At 39.7% G+C, this 15950-nt stretch overlaps 1 protein-coding gene across 1 annotated transcript in view; it reads right to left on the bottom strand.

Annotated features, from left to right (window-relative positions):
• CSMD3 (CUB and Sushi multiple domains 3) overlaps nucleotides 1-15950 on the bottom strand; it is a 781433-nt gene that overhangs the window by 638050 nt on the left and 127433 nt on the right. Inside the window, exon 2 of the mRNA XM_038745631.1 lies at nucleotides 10751-10973. Coding sequence (XP_038601559.1) covers nucleotides 10751-10973 — 223 coding nt within the window. The remainder of the gene's footprint in view (nucleotides 1-10750; nucleotides 10974-15950) is intronic.

The raw sequence follows: 15950 nt of genomic DNA, 5'->3' as shown, positions 1-15950 counted from the left end.
GAAGGACAGAAGTTAGGATTAGAAGAACAGATTTGGAAATTATCCATGTAGAGATTGTAGCTGAAGCTGTGGTACTGAATGGGATGTCCAAGTAATGGGAGTAAAGAAACCAAAACTGAGCCTTGAAGGACTCCCACAGTTAGAGAGTGGAAGGCAGAGGAGGAGCCTACAAAAGATACCAAGGAGAAGCAGTCAGAAAGGCAGAGGACCAGAAGAGGACAGTGTCCAATGAAGCCATTATTAGATAATGTTTCCAGGAGAAGAGATTGTCCAGTGTTGAAGACAGCTGAGCAGTCTTGGAGGATTAGAAAGGAATAGAAGTCAATGTATTTGATAAGAAGGTCACTGTTGCCTTTAGAGAGAATAGTTTCCAAGAGGGGGGCTGAAGCCAGACTGCATTTGCATAGTATGCTACTTAATATTAAGACATTATAATATGTCCATTATAATGTGAATTCCTCAAGCATAGGAACAGTTTCCTTCATTTTTATGATAAATTCCTCAGTCCTGAGCACCACTGCTCTGCAGTGTTCAATGAATATTGATGCATCCTGCCATATATTAAAAATATCTACCTAACTGGAACATTCTTTGACCATTCTGGCTCCCAGTATGTTTGCCCAATAATCTTCCATAATTTCTAGCTTTATTCCCCGCACCCCGATTGTGGATTGCTAAATGTAAGCAGTTGGGCCAGAGAACAGCATCGCCATGTAACCCTAAGTAGGCCACGAAATTTTAATCAAACCTGGATTTAAGATGCACTTATAACACATTGCCTAAACAAAGGGGTTATCATAATATATCTTAAAATGTTGCTTCTTCAAAACAATTGCAAGAGCGCTTAGAGATTTATTTTAGAAAACACAAGAGCAGAGAAACAAGAAGTAGAAACGAAACAGATTTGACGTTTCACAGTTGTTACAACTCTGGAAAAGAAATAAGGGCAATAATGACCAGATTAAGGGCACCAACATCACAGGAAAAGATGAAATTGTCTTTTCACAGGGTATAAAGTGATTTCAAATAGAGGGAGTCTCTGATTTCTAGGTCCTCAGTAATTGTTTAATGGATAGGGTATCAGATCAAGATAACTGTAAATTCTGTTTGTACATTTGAAAATGACTTTCAACCAAGAAAGTGAAGAGGACATTGAGACATTTTTTTTTTTTTAATCTTCAACACTTCTGTAGAGCCCTTTATGCTAAAAAGTATAGTTCAAAGGGAACACACCTGATAATTGATCAACTTTTAAGCATTCAATCACCTTGTCCCCTATCTTATCTTGCTGGTTTCCTACTACAACCCAGCCCCCACACTAAGCTCCTCTAATTCATTCATTCAATCATATTTATTGAGCACTTACTGTTGCAGAACACTGTACTAAGCACTTGGGAAGTACAAGTTGGCAACATATAGAGACGGTCCCTACCCAACAACGGGCTCATAGTCTAGAAGGGGGAGACAGACAACAAAATATAACATGTGAACAGGTGTCAAGTCATCAGAATAAATAGAAGTAAAGCTAGATGCACATGCCACCGTACTCACTTTACCAAGCGCTTAGTACAGTGCTCTGTACTCTGTAAGTGCTCAGTAAATACAATTGAATGAATCTTTACATATTGCCTCTGGCCTGGAACTCCCTTTCCCTTCATATTAAATAGACAATCAGTCTCCTCACCTTCAAAGCCTTATTTAATAATCATAATAATTATGGTATTTGTTAAACACTTACTATGTGCAAGATACTGTACTAAGCACTGGGGTGGACACAGGTAAATGAGGTGAACATTGTCTCTGTCCCACATGGGGCTCACAGTCTCAATCCTCATTTTACAGATGATGTAACTGAGGAACAGAGAAGTGAAGTGACTTACCCAAGGTCACACAGCACACAAGTGGCAGACCAGGGATTAGAATCCGTGACATACTGAGTCCCGTGCCCATGGCTCTAGCCACTACATCATACTGCTTCTCTTATTAAAAATTGTATCTCCTCTAATAAGTCTTCCCAATTAAGACCTCATTTACCCTAATCCCTCTCCCTTCTGCATAACCTTTGCACTTGGATTTGTACTATTTAAGTACTTTATACTCACTCCACAACATTTCTATGCATATTCATAATTTTTTTAATGTCTGTTCCCCCCTCTGGACTGTAAGATCCTTGTGGGCAGGAAATATGTTGCCAACTCATTATACTGTACTTTTCTAAGCAATTGGTAATAACACTTTACACACAGTAAGCATTAACAAGACTTATTGATTAGCCAAACTGAACGTGGGAATCCTAATCTGAACGGTAGGAGGGAGACATCAACAGAAATCATCAATCGTATTTACTGAGCGCTTACTATGTGCAGAGCACTGTACTAAGCTCTTGGGAAGTACAAATTGGCAACATATAGAGTCAGTCCCTACCCAACAGTGGGCTCACAGTCTAAAAGGGGGAGACAGAGAACAAAACCAAACATACTAACAAAATAAAATAAATAGAATAGATATGTACAAGATAAATAAATAAATAAATATATCCTTACATCTTGAACCAAACACTGGCTAGAAGTTATTGGACAGTCAAAGGCTGAAAATGATGGAATAGAACTTTTCTAAAGCACTTAAATATCCAATTGGTTTTTCCAAACTTCTGAAATTCTCATAAGAATCACCTTAATTTAGAAAATTCATCTTTTGTGCCTCTTTAGCATGGCCCAGTAATAGTCTGAGCTAAAAGCTGAAAGGATAATGAAGGGCCTTCAGCATGTGATATCAGTACTGGATCTGGACTTGATAAAATTATATATCTGTCTCCTGGACCAAGTCCATATACCAAAACCCAAGTGATACATCTACCAAATGGTGAGACGAGGGGTTGCCGATGACAAAATTCTTTAGTCAAGCCAGCCACCAATCCATGAACAGAGCAAGCACTCTGATTCCCAGACCAGTCACATGAAGAAGACTGACAATACAACACTGCCAGAGAAGAAGCACGGCCTTGTGGATAGAGCATCAGCCTGGAAGTCAGAAGGACATGAGTTCTAACATCAGATTTGCCTCTTGCCTGCTTTGTGACCTTGGGCAAGTCACTTCACTTCTCTTTGCTTCAATTACCTCATCTATAAAAAGGGGATTAAGACAATGAGACTCAAGTGGGACAAAGACTATGTCCAACCTGATTAACTTCTACCTACCCCAGCCCTTAGTTCAGTGCCTGGTACTTAGTGGGTGCTTAAGGGTTATTAAAAAGCAAACAAAAAAAAAAGTTACAGCTGAGCAAGTCCTCTTCTCTGCATTTCACATCCATACAGTGCTGTGAACACAGTATGTGCCAATGGACACCATTGATTGATATTAAGCTAAAATTACATAAGGGACAGGTACTATGTCTAATTCCCTCCTGCATATTTTCCCAGATCTTGTACAGGGCTCTGAACAGTAATTATTAAGACTATAATAAACTAAAATTACATGATTCAATGCAGAGGGTTTGATGAAAATTAACACACCCTAGAATCAGTAATTGTGGCTTCTAACTAGAGGGCAGATTTCCAACACAGTGTGGTAGAGCACATTATTCCGCCTCCCCCGCCCCCCCCCCCCCCCCCCCCCACACACACACAAAGTGACAATGGCAGTAAGAACAATTTTAAATGTAAAAACATAAAAGCATTTAATCACCTTAATTTATCATTCAATCCTATTTATTGAGTGCTTACAATGTGCACAGCACTGTATTAGGCATTTGGGAGAGTAAAACCTAACCGGGTTGGTAGACACATTCCCTGCCCACATATTCCCCAAATCCCACATTTGTCCTCAGAACTAAGATATGCAGTTATATGCTTTCTTACTTCTTGACTATGTGTAATTTGTGTTGTCTACCCCATTAAACGTAAACTTCTTGAGGGCAGCAATTGTTTCTATTTTCCTCTTATAAGACTTCTCTGCATTTAAATGTGCTATAAGTGCTGACCAGGCTACGTAATGAACAGGACATTGAGGTTTTTCTTTAGTATGCTTCAGCTTATATTGATTAAAATATCATCCTTGGATATAGATGAACTATGATCAATAGCTTTTGCTCTTCATACTACTCCAAAGGTAGAAGTATGCAACACACAGATAGAGTCACCAAAGCGATGAGAAATTCAGACCACCAATTTCAACAGTAATAATAGCATTTATATGGGATTGAATCTTTTTGCATCTGCCACTGATTTGAAGAAGTTGAGGAAAAATAATCAATCCTCTTATAACTTCTGATTTGAGGCTCATGAACCTCTTAATTTCATTTTTTTTAGTTTAACACCATCTTTGATCTGTCTATTAAGTGCCAGCAATTATGACCTCACCAATTCAGTTCTGATTTGTGAATAGCCAATGCTTTAATCATAATTACTCTGAAAAGGTAATTACTCTGGCTACTGCACCAGGGCCAGAGTTGCCACAGGAAAGCAATGAGGCTCAGTGGAAGGAGTACGGGCTTTGGAGTCAGAGGTCATGGGTTCAAATCCCAGCTCCACCAATTGTCAGCTGTGTGACTTTGGGCACAGCACTTAACTTCTCTGTGCCTATTACCTCATCTGTAAAATGGGGATTAAGACTGTGAGCCCCCAGTGGGACAAACTGTTCCCCTTGTAACCTCCTCAGTGCTTACAACAGTGCTTTGCACATAGTAAGCACTTAATAAATGCCATCATTATTATAAGAAGCAGCATAGTTCAGTGGAAAGATCCTGGGTTTGGGAGTCAGAGGTCATGGGTTCTAATCCCAGCTCTGCCACTTGTCTGCTGTGTGATGTTGAGCAAGTCACAACTTCTCTGTGCCTCAGTTCCCTCATCTGTAAAATGGGGATTAAGACTGTGAGTCCCATGTGGGACAAGCTGATTACCTTGTATCTACCCCAGTGCTTAGAACAGTGCTTGGCACATAGTAAGCGCTTAACAAATACTATTATTATTATTATTATTATTATTATTATTGAGACCCATGGAGGTGCTGCTGTTTGTAGTCATCCCCACAGCTGTTGCCAGAGTGTCAAGAAATTTCTGGATAATAATAATAATAATAATAATAATAATAATAATAGTATTTATTGTACACTTACTATGTGCAAAGCACTGTTCTAAGCACTGGAGAGGTTACAAGGTGATCAGGTTGTTCCACGGGGAGCTCACAGTCTTAATCCATATTTTACAGATGAGGTAACTGAGGTACAGAGAAATTAAGTGACTTGCCCAAATTCACACAGCTGACAATTGGCAGAGTCAGGATTTGAACACATGACCTCTGACTCCAGGGCCCATGCTCTTTCCTCTGAGCCACGCTGCTTCTCACTGGATCACTGGAGAACGCTGAACCAAATTGTTGCCACCAAAGTACTGGGGAAATGCATGTCCCTTAAGGAAAAGGAAGATGAGCCGGGCCAGTAAGGTGGTCAGAGTTCACAGAATGTGATCCAAAAGGGGTTTAAATATGCCTGGCCATCTAATAAATCTATAGTGTTTAGCACTTACTGTGTGTACGCATAGCATGGTACCAAGAACTTGGGGAGTACACTATAATAATAGAGTTAGTAGACATGATCTCTGCCCTCAATACTACAAAATAATCTAGTATGAGAGACAGACATTAAAATTAATTACATATAGGGGAAACTGCAGAACACAAGGATACGTTCATAAGTGCTATGGGGTATCAGATCGCTTAAGGGGTACAATCCAAATGCATAGATGATGCAGAAGGGAGGATGAATGGATGACTTTAGTATGGTTTTGAAGATGGGAAGAGTGGTTGTCTGTCAATATGAAGTAGGAGGGAGTCAGCTAGGGGTCATGGTGAAAGAGACAGGGATGAAGGTTAAGTATAAGTACACGCATAGGTATAAACACAGAATTAACTGCCTCAATAGTGAGGTCCGGGGAGGTAGGGTAACAGACACTTTCTTTACTTCAGATTTGGGATCTTCTGGGTTCTCTTCGATTTGTTCTGCCCCAATCTACTAGATCCAAAGTGGGGATCCCTATGTCTCTGTCTTCACTGGCCAATAAGAGAAATCAGTGGACGGTGCCCATCTGTACGAGAGAGCATTAGTGAGCATGAGAAGCCTCTCCAGAGAAAGGATGGCTATGCACTGGGAGAGGCAGAGCCCTTCAGCAATGGGGCGGGTTTCCCTCTCTTCCTGACCAAGATGGTCCAGGGCTCCATTGAGGTCACAGTCTGGGAGGGACAGGACCCCTCTTGCTCTTGAACTAGACATTAAGCTCATTGTAGGCCAGATGTGTCTTTCAACTCGATTGTATTGTAGTCTCTCAAATCCTTAGTATGGTGCTCTGCACAGAGTAAGTGTTCAATAAATATCATGGACTTATTGAAGGGATAAGTATGTGAATGCTGCTACCAGGTAAAGTGAATCTCCTTAAATGAGTGTCTACTTCAGCAGCAAGGACAAAGTGGGAGTACTGGCTGGAACAAGAGAAATAGGCATGGGAACATGGAACAGAAGATGGAGGAGGAAGAGGGAAGATGGAGGAAGTGAGGAGAGAGAAATACAAGGGAAAGGAGAGAAAATTGGAAAGAGGGAAAGAGAAAGAGATCATTAAGAAAGAGAAAGGGCAGGAAGAAAAGTCACGTAAGTGGAGAAAGGGAAACAAAATGAGTTGGAAAGGGAAAAGACACAAATGTGTAAATTGTTCCTGTTGTCATAGCTAGAATGCTCTCTAAATATATACCCAATAAATACTGTTTCTGAAAAAGTTGCTCTACAGAAAAGTCTACCCATTATTTTTCATCTAACAGCACTGCATCTGGACCTTGAAGGAGATTAATGGTGAAGAAAAAGAAAGTCTCTCTAGAAATGAATGTTCAAAACAGAAGAAAAATTGAGACTATTAATTGAATGACCTTTTCTGTTTTTACACTTTCTGTTCAGAATCAAAGTTGTAGACATCCTTTACTGTTCATTTTTAATAGTACAGGCAGTCTTTGCAATTCTAGGTAGAAGGAAAAATACATTCACTGTTTTCTAAATGCAAAAGTTGCATTATCACAAGTCACCAACCATACAAAACTAATAACTGCAAAGAGCATCCTGGTGCCTTTACAAAGACGTTTCCTTAGGTCACTGTCTAAAGGAGTTACCAGGAGAGGAGGGCATGGCATATAAACAAAGATTTAAACTGAGAAAGTATAACCATGTAAACAGGTTTACTGATTAGAAATTGGCTTAGTGGGACAGCTTTAAAATGGTTTCTAAGATAGCAAGAAACAAAGGCAAGCAATAAGAGGTATTTAATTCTGAAATGTCTTATTTTAGTTTGCTGATTAAAAAGTGATTTATGATTTTGTGATTCTAATTATAGAAGCTTGCATTGTCAATGCTTATCTACTGAAGGCAATGTCACAAGTCAAAAGAACACATTCAGTACCTCCTTCCCTTCCCCACAGCACCTGTATATATGTTTGTACATATTTATTACTCTATTTATTTTACTTGTACATATCTATTCTATTTATTTTATTAGTATGTTTGGTTTTGTTCTCTGTCTCCCCCTTTTAGACTGTGAGCCCACTGTTGGGTAGGGACTGTCTCTGTATGTTGCCAATTTGTACTTCCCAAACGCTTAGTACAGTGCTCTGCACATAGTAAGCCCTCAATAAATACGATTGATGATGATGATGATTCAGTATAGCATGTGAAGTTCAGATGTGTTTACAGCAATTATGTACCACGAAAAATAATAATTTTTCAAAGTATGGCCTATTGTACATTCTTGGGATGCCACTGATTGATTGATGTTCCTGAGGTGTTTCTAAAATAATCTGTATGTGAAGGAATGATAATAGCCTAGAGATAGAGGGTAAGATGAAGTTGTCATCACTATAGTCTCTCAAATAGTCTCCTGCACAACAGGACACAGTATCGAAATGAGACAGGAAGCGTACAAGGACAGCCATACTGTAGTCATAAAAATAAGGAAATTTCATTATTTGATTAAATCAGTGCCCCACTCAAATCAATATTTTGGCCACAACACAGGGAACAAAATTATTCTTGCTAGCTATCTTAATGGTTATGAAAGTACTTTATTTCATATCTCATCTTCCCTCATTGTAGTTCCTCATCCGTGAGTTCAAAATGAAGCCAAATGCTTCAGTGCTTGCTCTAAACACATGCAAAATGCATGTGCATAAACACAAGAGCGTTCTCTGATGGGTCACACTAACTCCCTGGCAAAAAATATATATGGTTCATTTCAGACTTCCCTATCATTAATCTTAAACCAGACATTTTCTCACTTAAATTGGTGGTCTCTTGTTTTGATATTGCAGGATTTTATAAACAACTTTGTGCTTTACCCCATCCATATTCTTCAAGCACTGGTAAGTGCCATAATCTCTCAACCCTCATCTTTAAAAATGTACTCTCCCAAGCACTTAGTATAGTGCTCTGCACACAGTAAGTGCTAAATAAATACCACTGATTGATTGAAGAGTCCTAATCATTTCAGTTTATCCACATTATTCCCTCAAATCCTTATCACTTATTGCCTTTTGGGATATTTCCCATTTTGTGATTTCCTAAAGTGGGGCACCTAGGAATTTATATAGTGGCAAAAGTCTGCCATCTTAAAATCTTTAAGCACAATCACCTCATCAGTGCTCTGCACAAACTACTATCCCAAGTTTTCCAGTGCTCTGCACGTAGTACTAGCCCAAGTTTTCAGGTCATTAAGAAAGCACCACTTTCATCTTAGTTTTGGAATTTTCTTACAATGCTGGGATGGAAAAGTGTAATCACAACAAAGTATAATTGTGGGTTGTCTTCAGCTAATACAATAACTCCCACTGATTGATGATAATAGCTCTATTGCTTATCTCTGTTTCTATGATATGGTTGGGTGACAAGGAGGAAGAAAACTATTACAGTATAAAGTTCTTCTGCCTCGCAATGGTTAGTTTTTGTTCAAGAGTACATTTTATCAGAATTTTTTAGGATTCTGTTTCGCATGAGTCAGGGATTTTCAGGAAGGAAATCAAAAAGGATAAATAGGAAACATATCACAATATTTAACCAAAGACACAGTTTTGATAAGAGATATTTCAGCACCAAAAAGTCAACAAGACCCAGGAGGATTAGGGAACTGTGAGGGCTACAGGGGTGGAAAAATTTTTAATGGATTTTTGGGAGGTGTCAAATTCCCCCAGATCACAGGATAGGGTCCTTTTTGAAAAGGTGGGACCTATACTGGATTCTCAAATATATCTTGCTACTGAAGACAACTCTTGCTATCATCTTGTCTAAGGACTTGTGGAGGTTATTCATTTATCTTGTAAGAGTTCCCTTTTGAAGTCACTGAAACATTCCTAACATTCTGTCTATATGGCGTTAATGATGTAATGTCTACCTGCACCCAGAATTTTCTTACATCATATTCTGCCCAAAGCATCTCAACAATTACAAACTCACTGCTAATTAGAGCATATGCATACACTGATCTTTTCTGTATTTACTTTGCCATATTTACATGCTTTTCTTCCCTCTAAAGATAATTTATTCTGTGTCTATCTTCTGTTAGACTGTAAACTATTTGAGGACAAAGGTCATGCCTTTAAGCTCTATTGCATTTTTTCAAGGGCTTAGTACAGTCTAATATTCTTCTAGACTGTGAGCCCACTGTTGGGTAGGGACTGTCTCTATATGTTGCCAACTTGTGCTTTCCAAGTGCTTAGTACAGTGCTCTGCACACAGTAAGCGCTCAGTAAATACGATTGATTGATTAATATATGCACACAGTAGGCTTTTATTCTGTATTGACTGTCACCTGAGCTTTTAATCCCGTGGGTATGATTTTAATGTGTTGATTGCCAAATGCTATATCACTTAACACAAAAGTTTTTCCAAATTATATCATTTTAATTCAAATGAACCAGTTGCCCATGTATGATTGAATTTGTACTGACATGAACTGACCATCATACTTAATTTACCACTGTGAGGTTGGCAAGACCAAGCTGATGTAAATGGTAATCTGTAATCGGATCTCCTTCAGGACATAAACTATTAATGCTCAGACACATCATTATCAGATGTATATTTCAAAGATCTCGGTTGTGTATGGGATGGGACATTTGATAGGGTCAATACGGAACACTGCTATAATCAAAGGTAAGTCTGAGTTTAACCTCTCTTTATTTTTAAGTGGTATTTGCTAAGAGCTATGTCCCAGGCAGCGTTCTAAACACTGGGTTAGATAAATTACAGCCCATTGTTGGATAGGGATTGTCTCTATGTGTTGTCAAATTGTACTTTCCAAGGACTTAGTCCAGTGCTCTGCACACAGTAAGCGCTCAATAAATACGATTGAATGAATGAATGAATACAAGATACTTAAATTGAACATAATCCCTATCCCACCTGGGGCTCTTAATCCCCATTTTACAGATAAATCAACTGAAGCACAGAGAAGTTAAGTGACCTGTCCAAAAATCACACTCCAGACAAGTGGCAGATTCAGTATTTGAGAAGCCAAGTGCTGAGACACCCAGGCCCATGCTCTTCCCATCAGTGCTTAGAACAGTGCTTTGCACATAGTAAGCACTTAATAAATGCCATTATTATTATTAGGCCACCCTGCTCCTCAATGAATCCAGAATCATTCTTTACATTATTTTAGACCATTATTTGCCAAGAATGCATTAGAAAAGATGAACTTCACCCTTTCTAGTATAAAAACTTACTTACCTTGTCCTAAAGTTGTTAGGATGAGGGTGTCCATCATATAATGATAAGTAGTCATATTCTTCTTCTAGAGCAAATGACTGAAAGACAATTTGTATTCTGTTTCGTTCCTCTGCTATTATTACCCAAGTACAGTTTGCACCGTTTGGATATCCATATGGGAAGCCGGGGCTTTCAATTGTGCCATTCAGACCTTTTAAAGTTCCACCGCAAGTATAAATAAATCCTGGAATGGAGGGAAGAAAAAACACAAGGTCACATTTACATAAGATTAATTGAAGTCAGTTGCAAATTCAACAACTAAATTGTAAATCAAGAATACTTTATGGGAAATTTTTGTAATTATCTCAAAATTCTTTTTTAAAATTATGCTATATAGCCTGAGAATTGAATGAATAAGTAATGCCCTACTGTATTTTATTCAAATTAAAATAACAAATCCAAAGAAACCCGGGATTTTTCAGGAATACTGTTAGAACATCCAGTGTAAAAGATGTAGAGACAATATGCCATATTCATTCATTCAATCGCATTTATGGAGCGCTTACTGTGTGTAAATACTGTACTAAGTGCTTGGGAAGCACAAGTCAGCAACATACAGAGACGGTCCCTACCCAACAATGGGCTCAACAGTCTAGAAGGGAGAGACAGGCAACGAAACATGTAGACAGGTGTCAAAACCATTAGAATAAATAGAAGTAGAGCTATATGCACATCATTAATAGAGTAGTAAATATGTACTAGTAAAATAGAGTAATAAATATGTACAAATATATACAAGTGCTGTGAGGAGGGGAAAGAGGTAGGGCAGGGGGAGCAATAGGGATTTGGAGAGGAAAAAGGGGGCTCAGTCTGGGAAGGCCTTCTGGAGGAGGAGAGCTCTCAGTAGGGCTTTGAAGGGAGGAAGAGAGCTAGATTGGCGGATGTGTGGAGGGAGGGCATTCCGGGCCAGGGGGAGGATGTGGGCCGGGGGTCGACAGCGGGACAGGCGAGAATGAAGCACAGTGAGGAGGTTAGCGGCAGAGGAGCAGAAGGTGTGGGCTGGGCTGTAGAAGGAGAGAACACATACATATCCAGGAACATCTGCATACATGGCTACAGGACAAATGACGTGTTTAAAAAGGTATTAGAATTCTAATTGTGGTATTTGTTGAGTGCTTACTGTGTGCTAAATAGTTTTTAAATATCATTTGTTAAGTACTTACTGTGTGTCAAGCGCTAAGTGCTGGGGTTGATACAAGTTAATCAGGTTGGATAGAGTTCCTGTCCCACTAAGTTCATTATGGGCAAGGAACATGTCTACCAACTCTGTTTTAACGTATCCTCTCACGTGCTCAGTATACTGCTCTGCCCACAGAAAGCACTCAGTAAATACTACTAATTAATGGGGCTCACACTCAAATAGGAGGATAAAAATCTATATTTTACAGTTGAGGAAAGACAGAGAAGTTAAGTGACTTGCTTAAGGTCACCCAGCAGGGAAGTGGCAGTGGTTGAATTAGAATCCAGGTCCTCAGGCTCAGGCTTTATCCACTAGGCCATGCCGCATCCCTAAACACTGTTCTAAGCACCAGAGATGATTCACTGAGACCAAACAGTTCCTATTCACATATGCTAAGGAGGAGGAAGATTGAGCATTTAATCCCAATTTGCAGATGTGGTAACTGAGGCACAAAGAAGTGAGATTTTGTCCAAGGTCACACAGGAGGCCAGTAGCAGAGCTGAGATTAGGACTCAGGTATCCTGAACCACAGTCCTGTACTCTTTCCACTAGGCCACACTGTTTCTCTGTTTTCTATTTATCAATCGCTACATAGCCTGGCTCCATAGATAGCCAACATGGAGTATTTTGCTACTACTGCATGATGTCTACTTCAGCAAGGAATCGTTTTAAAATGGTGTGTTAATGCAAATAAAGTGGATCTAGACTGCAAATCAATTATATTTATTGGGTAGTTAGCGTGCAGAAGACTGTTCTGAGTGCTGAGTAAAGTACAATATAGTAGAGTTGGTAGCTTGAACCCTGCCCACAGGGAGCATAAATTAAACTTGTGGGGACAATAGTAAGAGACAATAGTAGAGTTTAAGGCTATGTACCTTAAGTGCTATGGGGCTGAGTTGGGGGATTTTCAGATTGCTTCAGGGGTACACAGCTGAGTTCATTGGCCATAATGAGAGGAGGGAGGATAGGGAGAATGAGGGATTCCAAGAGGGAAGACCTCTTGGATGAGATGTGATTTTAAGAGGCTTTTCAAGGTGCAGAGAGTGACGGTCTCTTGGATAAGAAGTGCAGGGAGTTTCAGGCTCAAGGGAGGATAGGTCTCCCATTTGGCTAAGGAGTCAGTTTGGCATTAGTTCTGTCCCTTAAAGCCTCTGCCCAGCTTAACTACACTCTGGGCACTGTCCCCCAAACAAGCAATAGAGCGAGAAAACAAGAATATCAGTCAATCGCATGCTGATTGAGCACTTACTGTGTGCAGTACACTGTACTAAGCACTTGGGAGACACATGCCATGCCCACAATGATCTTACAATATAAAGGAGGTGACAGAAATTAATATTAATAAGTTTTGTTTATGTACATAAGTGTTGTGGGGCTGGGGTTGGTGGAGGGTTGGTGTTGGGTAAAGGGAGCAAGTCAGGGTGATATAGAAGTTGGTGGGAAAAGAGGAATGAGGGCTTAATCAGGGAAGGCTTCTTGGAGGCGACATGCTTTCAATAAGGATTTGAAGGTGGGGGAGAGTGATTGTTGGATATGAAAAGGGAGGGTGTTCCAGGAAAGAGTTAGGATGTGGTCAAGAGGTTGGCGGTGAACCCTGACCATTAGATGATGACCTTCTGCAAGGCATCTCTTTCAGTCTCTTTAGTGCCAAGTACAACACAATAGGTCCTCCATATGGTCCTATTAATAATTGTGATAACTGTTGAACACTGAATTGAATACCATCATTCTGATATTTTAACTGTCAATACAGACCGGAAAATAGCACATGGCTCTAAGCACATTCACCTAGTCTGTGTGGCATAAATTCTTATCTGTGCTTAGCACAAGGTGAACGAAAAGCAGATCTGGTTTCAAGACAAAATCTGAAAAATTAGGCAAATTGATCTTAAGAGTGCAAAATATCCATTAAACATAGAAGTTGGAAAAATGTGAAATTCAAGATTATAAGGAGAAACAAGAAGTAGTTGTGTATCCTTGTGAACATGTCTGGGATAATTTGCAATTGCATTCTCAAAAGGGTTCAAGGCAAAGTAACATTTTCCCCCCATTTTTTATATCAATAATAATGTCTATGAGACTGCAAAAATCTTGGTTTTTGTAAGTTTTTTAGAATTAATGAAACCATTCTTCAGAAGTTAACCTTAACTCCTAACCTGAAGACATCCTGTTTGGGGACCTATTCAGTAAATGGCACAAGGCACAATTTTTCACTTGGCTTTTTCCTAATTACTAGGAAGCTTGTAGGGTCATGTGTAGACCTGGGTTTGTTTATTTAATATCATGTATTATCTCACCTTTGCACTCAAGCATCTCTGGGGCATTTTTGTAAAAATCAAAAATAAATAAAAATAGAAGAGACATACCCTTTCATATTTGTGCCTTGAGAAGCAATTACTTTTGAGCCTTAGGTTAATTAGCTATCACCCATTTCTATTAGTTTTCTGCCTGAATAGCTTCCAAGTTGAACTTCATAACTAAATGCAGGCATAAACCCCCATAGCTCTTGTACATTCTGTGGACTGCTTTATATAATCCCAGATCTCATAACCTTGTGGCATTTGGAAAAAAAAAAGTTACATTCTCAAATAGAATTCTTCTGTCTCCATATTCTTTGAACTACCCCCAAAACACAGACTTCACTGTGTGTGCAGTTGTTGCAGAAGGGAAGAGTAGAAGTCAGAGATGAAAGCTTCTGGATTCTTAAAGTGTCTGCATCAGTGTCCAAGGAAGGCAAGGGGGTCTCTTTTGTCAAAGTCTGTCTCTTTTCAACTTTCCTAGAGAATTATTCATTCATTCAATCATATTTATTGAGCACTTACTGTGTGCAGAGTGCTGTACTAAGTGCGTGGAAAGTACAATTAGGCAACAGATAAAGACAATCCCTACCCAACAACAGGCTCACAGGCTAGAATAGGGAGACAGACAACAAAACAGTAACATCAAAATAGAGAAATACAATTAAAGATGTATACACATTACTGATAAAATAGAATAATATGTACAAATATACACAACTGCTGGGGGGCGGAGAAGGGGGCAGAGCAGAGGGGAGGGAATAGAGGCAATGGGGAGGGGAGGAGAAGCAGAGGAAAAGGAGGGCTCAGTCTGGGAAGGCCACCTGGAGGAGGTGAGCTCTAAGTAGGGCTTTGAAGGGGGAAAGAGAACTAGTTTGGCAGATGTGAGGTGGGAGGGCATTCCAGGCTAGAGGTAGGATGTGGGCCAGGGGTTGACGGCGGGACAGGCAACAAGGAGGCCCAGTGAAGAGGTGAGTGGCAGAGGAATGGAGTGACCTTCTGACTCTGAGGACTATGCTCAATCCACTATTCATTCATTCAATCGTATTTGAGCACTTACTGTGTGCAGAGCACTGTACTAACTGCTTGGAAAGTACAATTCAGCAACAGATAGAGACAATCCCTAACCATCAACGGGCTCACAGCTTAGAAGGGGGGAGACAGACAAGAAAACAAGTAGACAGGCATCAATAGCATCTAGATAAACAGAATTATAGATATAATATATTATAATATAATATATAGATAGAAGGCCTTCCCAGACTGAGCCCCCTTCTTCCCCTCCCCACAGCACCTGTATATATGTTCGTACGTATTTATTACTCTATTTTATTGTACATATTTATTCTATTTATTTTATTTTGTTAATGTATCTTGTTTTGTTGTCTATCTCCCCCTTCCAGACTGTGAGCCCACTGTTGGGTAGGGACCGTCTCTATATGTTGCCAAATTGAACTTTGCAAGCACTTCGTACAGTGCTCTGCACACAGTAAGCACTCAATACGATTAAATGAATGAATGAACATAGACACATCATTAATAAAATAGAATAATAAATATATACAAATATACACCCGTGCTGTGGGGTGGAGAAGGGGGTAGAGCACAGGGAGGGAGTAGGGTCCTCCAGGAGGAGGAGCGTCCTCCAGGACATCAGTGGGGAGTTGAAGGACCAGAACGGGCT

Source organism: Tachyglossus aculeatus, chromosome 4 (genome assembly GCF_015852505.1).
Source record: "Tachyglossus aculeatus isolate mTacAcu1 chromosome 4, mTacAcu1.pri, whole genome shotgun sequence".
Taxonomy (NCBI): domain Eukaryota; kingdom Metazoa; phylum Chordata; class Mammalia; order Monotremata; family Tachyglossidae; genus Tachyglossus; species Tachyglossus aculeatus.
Note: the sequence above shows the minus strand (reverse complement) of the source record. Positions and strands in the feature narration are given on the sequence as shown.